Consider the following 15,064-nt stretch of genomic DNA (forward strand, 5'->3'; position numbering starts at 1 on the left):
TGGTAGTGTAGCTGGGCCTACATGTTCGGTATTTTGCTCTTTAAATTTTTTATTTTTCACACGTTATAATATAATACTTGGAGAGCTGAGGAAGATGTCATTCACAAAAACGGAGAATGAATTTAAGCATTGGGAAAAGAAGACTAATGGCTTTGCTTACGACAATAACACAACTACAGAATTAAAAAATCGTCCTGGATTCAGAGAAAAATTACAGATTAACGAATGGACGTTTAGTCTATTCCTGTTCTGCTTCTCTTTTTCGATCGTTGTTGGAAAATTATTGAGTAATTATGGTAAGTTGAAAAACATTTGACACATCTGATTCTACTTATCTAGTACCAAAATCAAATTTTATTTACGTGAATTGCTTGTGAATGTTTTCATTTCTACAAGTATAACCTCTGTAAAAAGTTGATTTGTTGTGAATGCTGCGCTGAACAACCATCAGCGAAGTCTAATTCATAAAATTTGGTCTGGTAGCTAGAGCTGAGACTGGAATACGTTGAACATTAAATACCGAATATTTAATTGGCACAGTGTCTATTTTTATACCATGACTAAATTATTGATGGTAGTGACCCTGGCTTAGAAAATATTCATATAACAACCTTGTACGTTCCGGGCTACCACTAGAGAGGTTTTTGGCTGATGCCTGAGACTTTTTAATCTCCATTAATGTTACATTTTATATTCAGTTACAATCCTTAAACTCTATCCAATATATGTTTTGTGATGTCGACTAACTACCTTCCACTCCTTAGGCGATGCTTTACATTGGCAAACCGAAGACAATTACAAATTGCCATCTCTGCCTGCCTTCCCACACATCTCCAATTTCTCCAGCATATCCAGCTTATCGATAAGCCCCAAATTCGAGTTTAACAGCGACCATTTGGTAGAAGCTGGTGAAAAGTTCATTAATATTAGCCAACGATACGAAGAGGCTGTGTCACACGCTGTTTTTGAATTCTCAAGAAATAATTGGACGTTGATGCGGGCAGCTTTGAGCGGGTTTGCCATGATGGGTTTCACTTGGTATATTGTTTACAAGGATAGCAGTGTGCCTGGGGTTAATCCACCCTCACCTTTGAGTCTCTTAAAAAAGAAAAGGTAAGTCGTAATTACTCATAGCTTAATTGATGCTGGCAAATTGCGATGGCCAGAATTTCTTATTTCCAAGGCTTCTAGGAGCAATGAAATTCATAGTGACTATAAAGTTGGAGTAGAACTAGTATTGTCAACAATAAACTTCAAATTTATCGTAAAATGAATCTTTTCAGAGGTCTGTCGAGGTTCAGTATGCAGATGAACTACTTTGTTGGAATGCTCAATGGAATTTTGATCTTCATCTATTTAAGTTTCTAAGCAATGTACCTCAAGTGTTGCTTTTGTAACGCAAGTATTCAATTGGAAAAGAACAATCCAATCTAATATCTTGTGATTCGCGAAATGTTATATTCTATTTCATTAAGATAGTGATTTATTTTATTTATTATTAATATTTTATTTCTTATAAATATCGGAATATATTTATTCTAAAGATGGGCTTGTAGCTTTGAAGTATTAGTTTGATAACGTAATTATAAATTATAATTTTGCTGATACACGGTACCTTTTCTAGATTTGATTTATTTCATATGAGTAGTATGCGACTTCTTTTTTTCGCCTGCTAGAGAAAACTATATCACATAGTGAATAGAATTTTCTATTATTTCGCATTTACTTCCTATGGCTTTAATTAACAAACTGCTTACAAATTATGTTCTATATATTAAGTTTAGCATTGGTTAATTTTTGTAGTACTATCTTGGTGCAAAGAAAAGTTCACAAAACGTGCTCGAAATTCATTAGAATTTCTTATTCAACTACTAATATTATAAGACTGACTACATAGCAGTAGAATCTCTAGCTCTAAAGTGTCATTTGCTAATTTGATGGGTCTAGAGTATGTGGTTGTTGAAGTACATTTCACCGGTGGTTAGATTCCGGTTTCCTTCTCGTACTTAACTCACTATTGCAATTTAATGTTAAATCAAACTTATTTTTTCCCAAGTATAAACTTTTATTATTATCACAGTATGGCAAAGAGTTCTGAAATTCATAATGCATAATATTGTTCATCTGTTCTTTTGTTCAGCCTTAGAAGTGCGCGTCCATATCACAGCTTTAGAAAAAAGATAAGATTAAATTATTCTTTTTTTTGATAAACGTGATACTGCTTATGGTATTTATTTTTTGCTGTTAGCTTGTACTATCAGCTTTTCGGATTATTCAATCTCATTAAACAGAATCTTTTGATCAAAAATTTTTTTCGATTCACAGACAATACTGCAAATATGTCTTGTGCTTTTGTTATTATTAGGAGTGTGATTAACATGTATTACACAATTTGAGGCCTGGTGATTACTTTACCAGTTACAGATATTTTTGTATATTTATGCTAGCTTTTTGTATCTGTGGTGTGTATTTATACCTAGGATATTAGGTAAAATGAAAATATGAACAAACTGGAATTTGTTCAAGCTGCTTGAATGCTTTTTTTTTTATATCAACACGAATTGATTATTCGCGTATGTACCGTGAAATTTTTTCTTTAAATTCATCTTGAAAACTGTACTGTTGTAATAAATTAAAGATTTGCTCGTAAATAATTATTCGAATATTTTTGTGAACCCAGTCCCTTTCTACATCTAATGTAACGGGTTACGCTCGACTAGTTGATGATAAATAAATTTTGTATCGATTTCTACTAGAAAAATCATTGAGTACTGTGCATCAGTAACAAATCCAGCTCATCGTCGATCTTGTTGAGGATGAACACGTGTATTTCATGGAACGTTTTTTGTATGAATAATAACGCAACATGATGTAATCGGAGAAGTTTTTCCGTTTACACGTTATTGCATGCCCTTGCGCAGTGCATGAACGTATTTGAGAGTGCGCGTAGTGCGCCTGGTGTCGATCCTTGTAGATCGAGAGTTTTAGTAGTTGTAATCCCACAAAATTTACTTTTACTGAGTTTTTTTAACCAGAAATAATTATAATTTCAGTATTTCCCGTATAATATCAACCTAGGAGTCTCCTTAAAATAGTAGTAAATACGTAGTTACGGGCTAGAAATATGGATCATCGGGTGTTTAGAATATACAACCATGAAGACTTTGTAAAAATCACCAAGGGAATCAAAGTCGCTCGTTGCATGCAATTAAAATCAGCCTCCTGTAAGTATTACTCTCGTGCTAAGCCAAAAACATTAGTATTGATGTGTTCTCAGGTAGCATGACTTTTCACAGGTTATGTTGATGATTATGTTACACCTTCTGGGTGCCTTCTGCTAACTGACAGATGCGATCGCACGATGTTTTCTTATTTAGTGATTGACCATGATTAATTAGGCGAAGTTACATTTTTGTCTATCACATTCAAATTGATTCATAATTTTTTTCCATTTAGCTTCAGACGTGGATAAAGTATTATGTCAGCTCGACGATCTTGTTGTATCAGATTCACTCAGCTGTTCATTTTGCAATGCTGTTTTTGAGGATAAAGCCCAACAAAGGCTTCATTATAAATTAGACTGGCATCGGTATAATCTTAAGCAACGTCTTGGAGGGTTGAAATCCGTAAGTGAGGGTACTTTTAGCTCATTGGCTGACAAAGGTAAATAATCATTTGATGTTGAATACCTTCATACTTTACATGACAGGAATTAATCCCACTTCTACGAATTTTCAGATGACGTTTCTAGTATATCAGGGAGTGAATCTGAATCAGAGAATGATGACGAAACTGGGACATCAGAGACTGGGAGTTCACGAATTGAATCAAAGGTGGTTAATAATAAATTAACCAGCAACAATATTCCTACATCTGCCAATGACAAGATCAAAAGAGAGGAGGGGAAAAAAAGAATAACTGAATCTGTTTCTGATACATCAGACTCGGAGCTTGATGAAGATGCTTCGAGTAAAAAACGGGCCCAAGAACTCTTACTTGTTGCATGTCGTCACTCCAAAGTATTTTTTGAAAACGACGACGGAGATATATTCAGTATATACAGATGCCTTCTGCACAATAAAAAGGTAGGAATTCATAACTTTGCTCTGGTAGAATAAAAATCCATACTTGATCGTGGTTCTTTGATTTACGGTACACATCCATCGACACGTCAGTTAAAATGAGTGTGCGTATTTTTTGTTGAGGTAGGCAGGAGTCATAGTATTACATTTTAGGAAATACCGGAGCTAGACACAGAGATGATTGCTCAGGCTGTAGAAAGCGGTCAGAAGACTATGTGGGCAGTTATTATGCTTGGAGGTGGTCACTTTGCAGCTGCGGTATTTCAAGGTAATTTCAAAGTCACAGCCAGTACTGATTTCCCATAAAAACTTTTATGACTGAGTATCATTTGCAGATGGGGTAGCAATGGTTCATAAAACCTTCCATTGTTACACTGTCCGAGCAAAACAGGGCAGCTCTCAAAGCTCGAGAGATCACCGCAGTGCGGGGACACATCCGAGGAGTGCTGGAGCTAGTTTGAGGAGATATAATGAGGCTGCGCTGGTTCAAGTACGTCAGAGATATTATTTTAAAATTAAACTTTTGTAATTTTGTCACGTTGTATCAACGCAGAGTATTTATTCCACAGCATGTTCAAGAGTTATTTGAGTCGTGGGCCACACTACTTGCCAATTCAGCATTAGTTTTGTACAGAGCAGTCGGCCCTCACAACCGATCTGTCCTCTTTGGAGGAAAAAATCCGCCATTGGACAAAAATGATCCTAGATTAAGGCCGCTGCCTTTCCCTACTCGTCGTGCCACATTTAATGAAGTTCTCAGAGTCTATGACATCCTTAGCACTGTAGAGGTGTACGGTTCTGCTGGCGACTTTACAGATTCGTTTCCGATTTCACCGAGACAACCTATCAGAAAAAAGATCACTAAAGTCGACTTACTCGATGAAATAGCAGAAAGTGTTGCGCAAAAAGAAGACCCTCTACTTTGTGTAAACAGTTCTCCTGATACGAAAAAACAGAAACGTGCGGTGCAATCACCACCTGATCGCCAACATCGCACTCCTAGACCGCCAATAGACAGAGCAAAGCCAAGGAAAAGTCCTCGTCGTCCACTTCCAGGTATTGAAATTGTAAAGGACGTATCTTTCATTTCTTTGCATCCCTTGCTGCACACATTTTATGACAATATTTCTTGTGTCATTTAGAAATTGTTACTCGACTTGCTCAGTCATCCTCAGAATCCGTGTCTGACGATGATTCCTCACCTGCAACTGATATTCCAATAATTGAACAGAATTCTGAAATTGATTTCAATGAGCACCTCCAAGCTTTTCAGGATACGGTGCCGAAATATATCAAGAGTGAAAAGCGCTGGCGACAAAAGAGAAAGCCAAAGAAAGAAAAAACTGATGGTAAGTTACCATGGACCAACTTGAAACTTTAAGATAGAAAATTAATATGCTGTCATTCTCGACCGATCAAGCAGGGAATGAGGTACTCAATAACTTGAAACAAAAGTTGTGGTCTGCATGTAAATTGGGCGACACAGAGCTACTGTCGTCTGCTTTGGAATCGGCCTTAGTAGAAATTCAAAGATGTGAAAGGTTGAAAGTAGAAATCGCAAATGGCAAGGAAATAGATGAGGATCCTGCAAATTTTATAACTATGGACAAGATTGTGAAACTTGTTAATGAAAGTAACGAAGATGGCAACACTCCGTTGCACTTAGCTGCGAATGGTGCCTACTTGCGAGTTGTGTGGTGAGTTTCTGACGGATGTTGTAACTAATTTTTGAAGTCCAAATTTTCACGGATCTTTGGTCTTTTAGGTCGCTATTGGAAATTGGTTCTGATCCATGTAAAAAGAATAAGAGATTACAGACTCCTTACTCAGCGACAACTGATAAAGAAACAAGAAATACGTTTAGGCGATTCATGGCAGAGAACCCTAGTAAATTTGATTATACCAAGGTAATTTATTTGATGATTAATTTCATTTATGTGTATAATTTATCGATTATGTTGTTGTATTATTCAGTCGCAAATACCTGGGCCACTAATCGATGAAATAGAGCAAGAGATGTTGCAGAAAAAAAAGTTACAAAAAAAAGCGAAACGTGAAAAGGAAAAGATCAAGAAGAAAGAATTGAACGAGCAGCGGCAAGAAGAAGCTTTGAAAAAGCGATATCTCTATCTGAGTGATCGGGAAAAGGTAGAAGATCTATTGACGATATCGTATTTCTAAAATTTAAGATACCTTCTCAGTGTAGTTTTTGCTTTTTCAGAGAGCTCTTGCCGCAGAACAACGGATTCTTCAGCAGGGGGGTGCGATTACATCTCGATGCTTTCAATGTGCTATCGACATGAGAAACCAGGTGCCTTTTGAATATAACTTCAACCGTTTCTGTTCCATGATATGCCTGAAGGCTCATCGTGGTGTGAAACAAAACTAGCATAATTTTAATTTATAAAGATGTGCATGAACAGAGCAGCTGGTGAGGATATGGAGTACATGAATTTTGAACATAACTTACTTCGTTCTTGGATTCCTAATACAAGTGCAGAACCTCACCTACTACATAGTCATCTCAAAGTTGACTTTATTTTTCCCAAGACATCCTACTTAACCCATGTAATTGATTGATACATTCGACACAATTACTTTGATTCTTGCACCATGGAATTCCGCAGCTGTGTTCAACTCGTATTGATATTTATACGTGAGTTTTTATATGAAAAGAAGAAAACAAACGGAAGAAAAAAATCTTAGCAAATTTATGTGAGTAATATGTTGGTGAATTACGTAAGTTCAAAGTGAAGTTTCTGTTTTGAGATAATTAAGTTTTTCAGTATGACATTTACATGTAGTCTGTATTGTAACTTGTTAATGATCATAATAATATATTCATGATGGGTAATATATTGTGGTAAAATTCCGAATTATTTTCGTGAATTTATCATTATTCGATAATTAAACTATTTTTTGTGGTTCGGAAGGTAAGGTTTTTTCATTCGGCAAACAATCAATGGCAAGAAAACGCGTGAGGTTACATTAGAAAACATATATTTCTCACTTAAATACACTAACGCTGTATAGTTGTAATTGCTCAATTAAAAATTATTATTTATCATCTTTCGCTTTTGGAACCCTGTATAAATATTGGATTTCTCATTCGTACATCGATATTTGCGTCTAAATATTTTCACCATTAAACACATACTGTACTAATATTGTACTACGGTCGATTGCGACTTAGGAATAAAATCAATCCATTAATTGACAATAGTGTAATGGTCTCTAAAATTGACTAATCATACTCTTTGCTACTGGTCTAGTGATTCTAAAATAAATGGAAAACATATCAATCGGATTATTAGTTGACATTATACTGATATGTAAATTGCACACAGATTAACCTTCGGTTGAACATTTGGAATGTAAGCTTTGCCACTTTATGACTCTCTGTCTCTATTACATAGAAATAGCATTACCGTCCATATCGCTCATTTGCAGAAATTCCGGCTCAATAAAGCTGCAAAATGTGAAAAGTACTTCCCCCTCATCTACTGGCGGTGGCAATTCCCCTTCTATACCCGTGAGCCAGTAAGTGTTCATAACTCCTTTACCCTGAGATGTTGAATTATTGTGATCAGTTTTAAAATTCTGGATCGGTAAATTAATATTGGAAAGTAACGGAAACCGACGTACTTTTACCTCCATGCTTCCTCTCAGCTCCATAATGTACCCACCCAATGTGTCCAAAGCATCTTTTGTGTTCTGTGATATTTGAATCTTCATCGCTGTGAGTATTTATTACTTAATATTAGAAGCTCAGGGGTAAATAAGTTTCGAAATTGTTCGAAAATTACGTAAGTATTACAAGCAAGACCTTCGCTCGTAGATTCCATTCGACTCGCAGTGTTTATCGTATCGCCGAAAAGACAATATCGTGGCATCGTTGTGCCAACAACCCCAGCAACGCAAGGTCCAGTGTTAACTCCTATCCGAATTTCAAGCCTTTCTCCTGGACGATGAGGAATATCGTAACATCGGATACCTGCTAAAAGATCGAGGGACATCGTAGCTATTTCACCAGCGTGTCGATTTCCTGAAGCGAAGCAAATAATTAAGGATACTCATTTATTGTGAATAGTAATTTAGCGATATCAAATAGTTCTGAAATAAATTAATCACGTAGCGGATGTCGATACCATTTCTTTGCGGCAAGCCACTAACGACCATATAAGCGTCCCCGATCGTTTCAACTTTGTAAACATCGTACTTTCGAATTCTTGAATCGAATAGTCTGTAGAGTGTATTTAACATGTTTACTATTTCCATCGGTGTACTGTTAGCGCTAAGATTCGTAAAACCGACGATATCGCTGAAGTATATTGTCACGGAATCGAAGTTCTCCGCAGGAACCTGTGAATAAAAGCTTTCCAAACTAGAGGACACACCGTGTATGCAAAAGGTGAAAAATAAAATAATATTCCGTATAGGATTCGTGAAAATTCAAATCTTCATTACCTGCTTTTGTTGTTTCAGCTGTTTAACAACAGCCGGGGGTAGCATTTGGAACAGTAAACGGTCACTTTTCCCTTTTTCCTTTCTGAAAGAGGATTGTTCCAAAAATTTCAAACTTATCCATGTTCATGAACTTCGATTCGAGCTTATAGTAAGGGTGTCTTCTGAATGGCCGTAGTTACCTCAACTCCTGCGTTCTCGATACAAGAGATTCTGCAAAGTGTTGAATTGTAACCGCAGCGTTTCTGACGAGCAGGATAATAATTGGTGAGATAATCAAGACCAGTGCTAGGACCGCAATGACAACGCCCTGCTGATTAGACGCAACCCTCATTTCCTTAAAAAGGTGCTGCCTACGAGTAAAAATAGATCCAGTGCTGAAAACATAATCAATCGTTCTATTCGTATGTTACCGGTTAATTATTCGCGAAGATCAATTTGTATCGACCATCTTGCAGGATCCTTAATATCGTCCATTCCCGGCCCGTTCCCGTTCTCCGAAGCCACCCCTATGTGCCGCCATGAATATGTATTTTCTAGTTTTTCCTATACTTATAGATATCGTACAGAAATAACAAACAAGAATTCACTTAATTATTATAATTACTACAACTCTTTTTTTATTTTGTCTCTGCTTCGAATTGACTGAGTAATTAAAATTATTCCAATCAACGATTACACAATAAAAACAGTACTCGTGTCCGCAGCTCTTTAAGAATTTTAATTTCTGTTCAGTCAATAAATACGATTTATTCCACCTACCGTATCATCCTTTGCAAGTCAGTTCCCTGATCTCGAAGTGCTTCGACGTAACTCTCCATTATTTCGTAATAAGAATTCATCAGATTTGTATCTGCGACGCATTTGACGTTCGATGTAATTTCTTTACGCCTGAAATCAACGCCATTGCCGACTGTTAATTTTCATCAGATTATTCATTTGCCCATTTCACACAATACATCTTCACAACGTACGATTATACATTTCGTTGACATACCTTCTTTTCACCTCGCTCTCCATACCCTCGTATTTTTCAAGTGCTAAGAAACCCGGTGCAAAATGATGGATTGCTCCAAAATATTCACGGGCCAAAGTATCGTGTTCCACGAAAGAAGTGAGCTCTTGAATGCCGAGTTGGCCTTCGCTGTATTTTTGAAGCCCATAAACCATCGTGACCGTTATGTGTTCAACCGCTCGTATTATGTATTTGTATGCAATTAGTAATCTGAAAATATGATAAACCAGAAAAAAGAAATCAATAAACAAAATAGAAATACCAAGAGTGGTCATTGGCGACTAGAAACATGGATAAGTATTCGAATAAAACTTATGTGTTCCAAATATTCTTTCCCAGGTGTATTTCAGACCAATGGCGGATACGTTGGTATTTTATTTTTCAAAAAATAATATCGCGTATACCTCCAAACATTTCCGATCGCCGTACTTCCTATTCGCTGTGATATTTGCTCGAGCATGTAGTGATTCGCCGTGATGTACCACCCCGTAATGCCGTCCATATCAGCGTCGATCTCGTTCGAAGTGCTGCTGTTGTCTTGCAGCGAGCTTTCGTCCCTGGATGTATTAATCGAGAAGTTGATTTTTTTTTCTTTTTTATTTTCTATAGTTTTTTTTGTTGCTCCTACTTCGTTGTACATATGTATACACCCTCATGAGAATGATGAATGAGAATGAGCGGTGACCGAGTAATAATAAATGCAAAGAAAAATAGAAATAAATAAATATAAAGGAAAAAGAAAAATGCCTTTATAAAGTGAAAATTACAAAACTTATATTGGCCTTGAATATCAACGCCGTAAGGCGAAAGCATAGAAAAATTTATTAACATGCTAATATAGCCTTGTTTACGACAGATCTACCGCAATTAATTTCTATGTAATCCAATCCCGAAGTCGCATTACTTATTCTCACGATGCCGACGGATGCAGTGCATATAGAAATAATTTTCTCGCATCTCGGAACCTTTAATGGATTTATTATTTCCTTCACACATTTTTTACCTGAGGTTAAAACTAGTCGCTGAACGAAATAAGAGAAAAGGAAAATTTTTCTGGAGGAAACTCACCTCGTTTTGAGGAGACCCCGTCTAACTTTGCTGAAACAAATGTTGATTACACATCTCAATATCGTTATCGAATAGTACAGGATACCGTGTAATATGAAAGTAATTAATTGATGAAAAAAAAAAAATGTTATACAAGGAATACCTGAAGTTAGTCAGGTGCAAGAAGATTGCGGATGAGGATCTCTCGTTCCAAGCACTCCAATTTGCATCCTTGAGGACGCTGTCGGTGTGGGCGTAGGCGTCGTTGAGGTTGGATCTGTTTTTTATTGTTTTTTTTGATTTTATTTTTTCAATATTTTTATCGATAACGTCAATCGAAAATTTCACACGATATCTAATATTTGGTACGAAGAAAATGACTAACTTGTTAGCACGCGAAAATACGTAAAGTGCACCCTGCGTTCGTTCCTGTTGGAACGCCGTTAGTAAACGTTCAATTTCTACGGTAATGCTTATCTGAAACGAACGTAGAAAATTTGAGTTTATTTTTCAGTGGATGAGGAGAAAAGAAGTATGTCGAACAATAATCGATGGGTAATATTTCATTCCTAAATGAGAAGAGGATTTCATCGTAATAATCACAAAGTGAATTCCTATATACGCGCGTATATACCTTGTATCATTAATTAATTAGATAGATTGAACCGGCAAAGGGCGGAAGATTACGACAACGAAATCTGTACAGTTGCGTAACCTTCGTCCAGATGGGAATTAGTAGATTCAAAAATAAAAGGAAGAAAAAATTCGCAGATTGCGTATTAAGTCCTTACTTCCTGTTCGATGTGCTCTGCTCTGTGGAGAGCGTTAGCTGCATTCGCCATGTTATGACAACTTTGGGCAATCAATGCGACGATTGGAATAAAAGGCAGTAAGATCATTTGAATTAAATACACGCGTTGTCCATCCTTTGATCCTGGATTTACGTGGAAACATCCGACCTTCGCAGTAACCTGATTGAATTACGAATGAAAAAATTATTTCGAGCGAATGGCTTTTTGCGGGGCTTATCATCTTTTACAATTAACTATATCAACTCCATTGAACCGCATTTGATTGGAAGTAAAAGAAATCTTTCTATCAAAAAGAACGAACAATATTTTATCTCATTACCTGCAGGTTACTGATGGTCTCCAAATTTTCACCTCCCGATGTTACTCCGCTGGAGGGTCTCCTTGATATTGGAGAATTTTCAACGATCATTCTCATACCCTGCAGGTTATATATGGAAATGTTGTTTCGGATTCTTTTAGTCTTTTTTTTTCTCTCTACTAATTGGTATCTCGTATCCGAAGCGCGGTATAACGTGTCTGTATATTCTTTAAGGTAGCTGGTAGTAATTTATTTGCAATTTGCTACTTCAAGGTCAAAAGAGAAGACGTAGCGGAGGTAAAGGAAGAAATTTTATATACCCCTGCATCGTTCCGCTTGCAACAGTTCAAAGGCAACTCATATCTGTACGTAGTTATACATGGGTATACATACGTACGATGTACTGCACAAGTAGTAAATGATGCGATATTCGTTCGGTTTCGATTTTATCAGAGTTTGAAAACACGTGTATAGCTAGATACGTACATATGTACAGGTACTAAAAGTACGGTGATAATTTTCAGTACATACACAGCATACTTTTACGGTAAAACTCCGACTACGCGCGACCTTCAATTACAAACGTTTCTATTAATTTTTATTTAATTCCCACTCGCGAGAACGCGCGCGAACGAATTAATTTGGAATTTTTTCGCTTTTCAACTTTGTTGGTAGGACCCTGCGTACCCATGTGGTGATATGTATACGCTATACATAGATATATGCGACATAGATCGATACTGATTGTGAAATAGATCGCAAATTTCTATACCGGGTTTTTGATTACCTAGAATTCCAAAAGTGAATGAAACCGACGGTTAGTCGTTATGTACAATTAATCTTCTCCATTGAGATATTGCTTTCTACCGGCGTGAATCAGTGAAAGATTTAATCTGGCGATTATACGAAAAGTTGTTTGAAAATTTGAAAGAAAGATTACAATTAAATTGGATTAAAACGGATTAACTTGTTTGCCACTTTCATAATTCAATTTCATTTGCTCTTTGGCCCGTTATGATAGTACAACTATATTATTATAATCTTAGTAAAAGATTTCACGAAATTGCAACAAGATTACGAAACGATATGACACATCTATCGATGAGGTACACTACCCACACGTGTATCGTACCTAATTCATATTCATATCATGTTCATTTAATAAAAAAAAATTAATTATTCACTATTCGTCTTTTCGACCAGTTAAACTCAAAAAATTTTTACTCACAATGGGTGCTGTCATTTTGCAATTTGTTCAACGACGAAAAATGAATTCTTCGGTCAAAAATCTAAAGAAGCCCCAATTTTTTTTTAGTAAAAATGTAGAAACTCGTAAATTTGTGTTTTATAACAAATCCCATTTTTTTCGAATTCAAAGGCAAAAAAAATTTTAATCGAATTGAAATTTTTTTTTCAAAAATGTCATCAAAGTTTATTCGTTATTTCATTGATTTTAACATTTTTGCTTTCCAATTTTTTTTTTTTTTCTAGTAATTAACCGACAATAAGTAATATCCTGTGTGTAGGTTTATTCATAATTTTTTTGCGTTCAAATTCCATAAAAAAAAAACAAAATGGAATTTTTACATACAACAAATACATACATACTGTGTATATATTTATCCAAAAATTTTCGCACCGATGTGTTCAATATTCCCCGGTATTATTTCGCGCCAATTTTATGTATAAATAACACGTGGTATTCACACAACGAGCTGCACGATAATGTAACAACAGAATTCAATCGCGCGTAATTCACACGTTGCTTCAATTCAACATTATTAAATGAAATTTTGTTGTCGGTATTTTCTTTTTTTATTGTTCCTTGTTCTTGTATCAGGCTCATCAGGCTCATTATCGTCACCGTGACGACGTTCGGGTGATTACGGTGTAGAACATTTTTTAAATGATTATAATTTCAACAGCGATCGTAGAACGCGATGTTACCGGAGTACTCGGAAAATACTAAACTAATAATTAGGTACATAAAATAGCGAATGCATCTTCGATTCACGATCGAGAGATTGACAAATCGACGTCGACAACAACAACCGCTGCAGCGGTTTGATAAAATACGGTGGGGGAAAAATAGCGATTTATCTTAAAAGATGTGGAAAAAATGAAGAAAAAATGAATACACACATATTTCGTACACTCGGTAAATAAAAAAAGAGAGACCATATGCGGATCGTTACGAAATCGGATCGTTTAGATAATTTTCGACTCCGATTATTTTTTAATCGTTTGTCTATGAAACACATACATATACGTACATTGTTGTACCAACCGATTTTTGGCAATAATCGTAGATCGTTGGGTATTAAATTTTGTTTCTCGCACTTTTTGAGCTATTTTGATTGCAAATCAGTTTTTTATTTCGATATTTCATTCAGGGTACGGTATCGCACAAACTTCGGTGACTCTTCATTGTAAAATTTCGAACTTATCCGTGAGTAGGTGTTAATTTGACGAACGATGAATTTGATATTTTCTCTTTTTTTCTTTCTTTCTTTCTTTCATCCGCTTTTTCTCTGTTTTTCTGAAACGACAAAATCGCCGGTGGCGCGTGCCGCGCAAACTGTCGATCGTTTCTAGTTTGATAAAAGTTTTTGACTTTGGAGAAAGTCTTCGTAGCTTCGCGGATTGTTGGGCGCCAGCGCGAACCCTCTGCCCTATCATCCCTCGGGAATCCCCGCTTCGCGTAACTCGCTGGATAAAAAGCAAGGTTGTATATACACTCGTCCCCTTTTACAATATGCACATTTTGTCTCTTCCCGCGCATGATCGCTACCCCTCAAGGTCGATTGGAAAAAAACAAAAAATTTAATTTACCATTTAGGTACCGTAATCGTATCTAACGCAATAACCGTGTGCGGTACGCCGAGGCGTATCGAAATTTTTACTCTTGTCTTCGAAAAGAAAACTGCGATTTTTTTCAGCGATTCCAGTTATCCGCGTTCCCTCGTTAAATTAGTCGCGTGTCGAATTTAATACTCTCTTCCAAGGTCACATTGGCTCTTTCCTTTACCTACGGTACACGGTATGCAAAAACATACGTATACATTATGTGTGTATGCCCTTGGTTTGCAATTTTCAATTATACTCAACAACGACTTTCTCCGACCTTTTATTATACCGAATACCGTTTCATTTTCATGAGCGGTCGTAAATCTCGAGAAGAGTTCGGTGTTTAGGCGATCTCTTTTTTTCTTTGTTTATTGGAACAGGATAACGCTATATCCTCGGTTTGCAACAGGATGTGTTTACCGAGAGGCGCCGATGCGTCTGGGCGCACTTTTGAACGCTCTGCAGCATTAAATCTCCACAGACCGTTTCACTAGCGCGA

General features: G+C 36.4%; 2 protein-coding genes across 10 annotated transcripts; one reads left to right on the top strand and one right to left on the bottom strand.

Moving 5' to 3' along the window:
* The first annotated feature begins 157 nt into the window (after positions 1–157).
* Positions 158–6,938, top strand: LOC105686650 (ankyrin repeat and zinc finger domain-containing protein 1-like). 2 transcript variants are annotated; one of them, XM_020852449.2, is made up of 12 exons: positions 158–296; positions 3,054–3,224; positions 3,457–3,663; positions 3,739–4,085; positions 4,236–4,350; positions 4,418–4,572; positions 4,652–5,138; positions 5,225–5,431; positions 5,503–5,779; positions 5,848–5,989; positions 6,057–6,230; positions 6,304–6,938. In XM_020852449.2, exons 2-12 carry the CDS (start codon positions 3,125–3,127, stop codon positions 6,469–6,471), a joined length of 2,379 nt encoding a protein of 792 aa, XP_020708108.2. In that variant the 5' UTR covers positions 158–296; positions 3,054–3,124; the 3' UTR covers positions 6,472–6,938. The 2 variants fall into 2 exon arrangements, with proteins under 2 accessions (XP_020708108.2, XP_012257096.2); XM_012401673.3 differs by lacking the exon at positions 158–296 and having other exon boundaries at positions 1,367–3,224; positions 5,506–5,779.
* A 547-nt stretch (positions 6,939–7,485) lies between these two features.
* On the bottom strand, positions 7,486–14,010 carry LOC105686199. 8 transcript variants are annotated; one of them, XM_048652738.1, is made up of 16 exons: positions 13,327–13,921; positions 12,947–13,007; positions 11,740–11,838; positions 11,400–11,579; positions 10,994–11,085; positions 10,772–10,885; positions 10,630–10,659; positions 9,966–10,118; positions 9,544–9,771; positions 9,309–9,437; positions 8,729–8,899; positions 8,550–8,631; positions 8,231–8,444; positions 7,909–8,127; positions 7,728–7,819; positions 7,486–7,646 (listed from the first exon to the last, which is right to left on the bottom strand). In XM_048652738.1, exons 2-16 carry the CDS (start codon positions 12,959–12,961, stop codon positions 7,491–7,493), a joined length of 1,974 nt encoding a protein of 657 aa, XP_048508695.1. In that variant the 5' UTR covers positions 12,962–13,007; positions 13,327–13,921; the 3' UTR covers positions 7,486–7,490. The 8 variants fall into 8 exon arrangements, with proteins under 8 accessions (XP_048508695.1, XP_048508689.1, XP_048508690.1 ...); XM_048652732.1 differs by having other exon boundaries at positions 8,729–8,923; positions 13,327–13,920; XM_048652733.1 differs by having other exon boundaries at positions 8,729–8,923; positions 13,323–13,920.
* Positions 14,011–15,064: the final 1,054 nt, after the last annotated feature.

The sequence above is a fragment of the Athalia rosae genome, chromosome 3 (genome assembly GCF_917208135.1).
Source record: "Athalia rosae chromosome 3, iyAthRosa1.1, whole genome shotgun sequence".
Lineage (NCBI taxonomy): Eukaryota > Metazoa > Arthropoda > Insecta > Hymenoptera > Athaliidae > Athalia > Athalia rosae.

Bases quoted from the DNA above. Each gene is read 5' to 3' on its own strand.
- LOC105686199 (XM_048652732.1), bottom strand. The intron at 10,660-10,771 runs GTATTCCTTGTA...CATTTGTTTCAG, and splicing joins TTGCACCTGACTAACTTCAG to CAAAGTTAGACGGGGTCTCC. The intron at 7,820-7,908 runs GTCTTGCTTGTA...AAATACTCACAG, and splicing joins AATGGAATCTACGAGCGAAG to CGATGAAGATTCAAATATCA.
- LOC105686650 (XM_020852449.2), top strand. From the start codon at position 3,125: ATGGATCATCGGGTGTTTAGAATATACAACCATGAAGACTTTGTAAAA. The intron at 4,573-4,651 runs GTACGTCAGAGA...TTTATTCCACAG, and splicing joins ATGAGGCTGCGCTGGTTCAA to CATGTTCAAGAGTTATTTGA. The intron at 5,990-6,056 runs GTAATTTATTTG...TGTATTATTCAG, and splicing joins GTAAATTTGATTATACCAAG to TCGCAAATACCTGGGCCACT.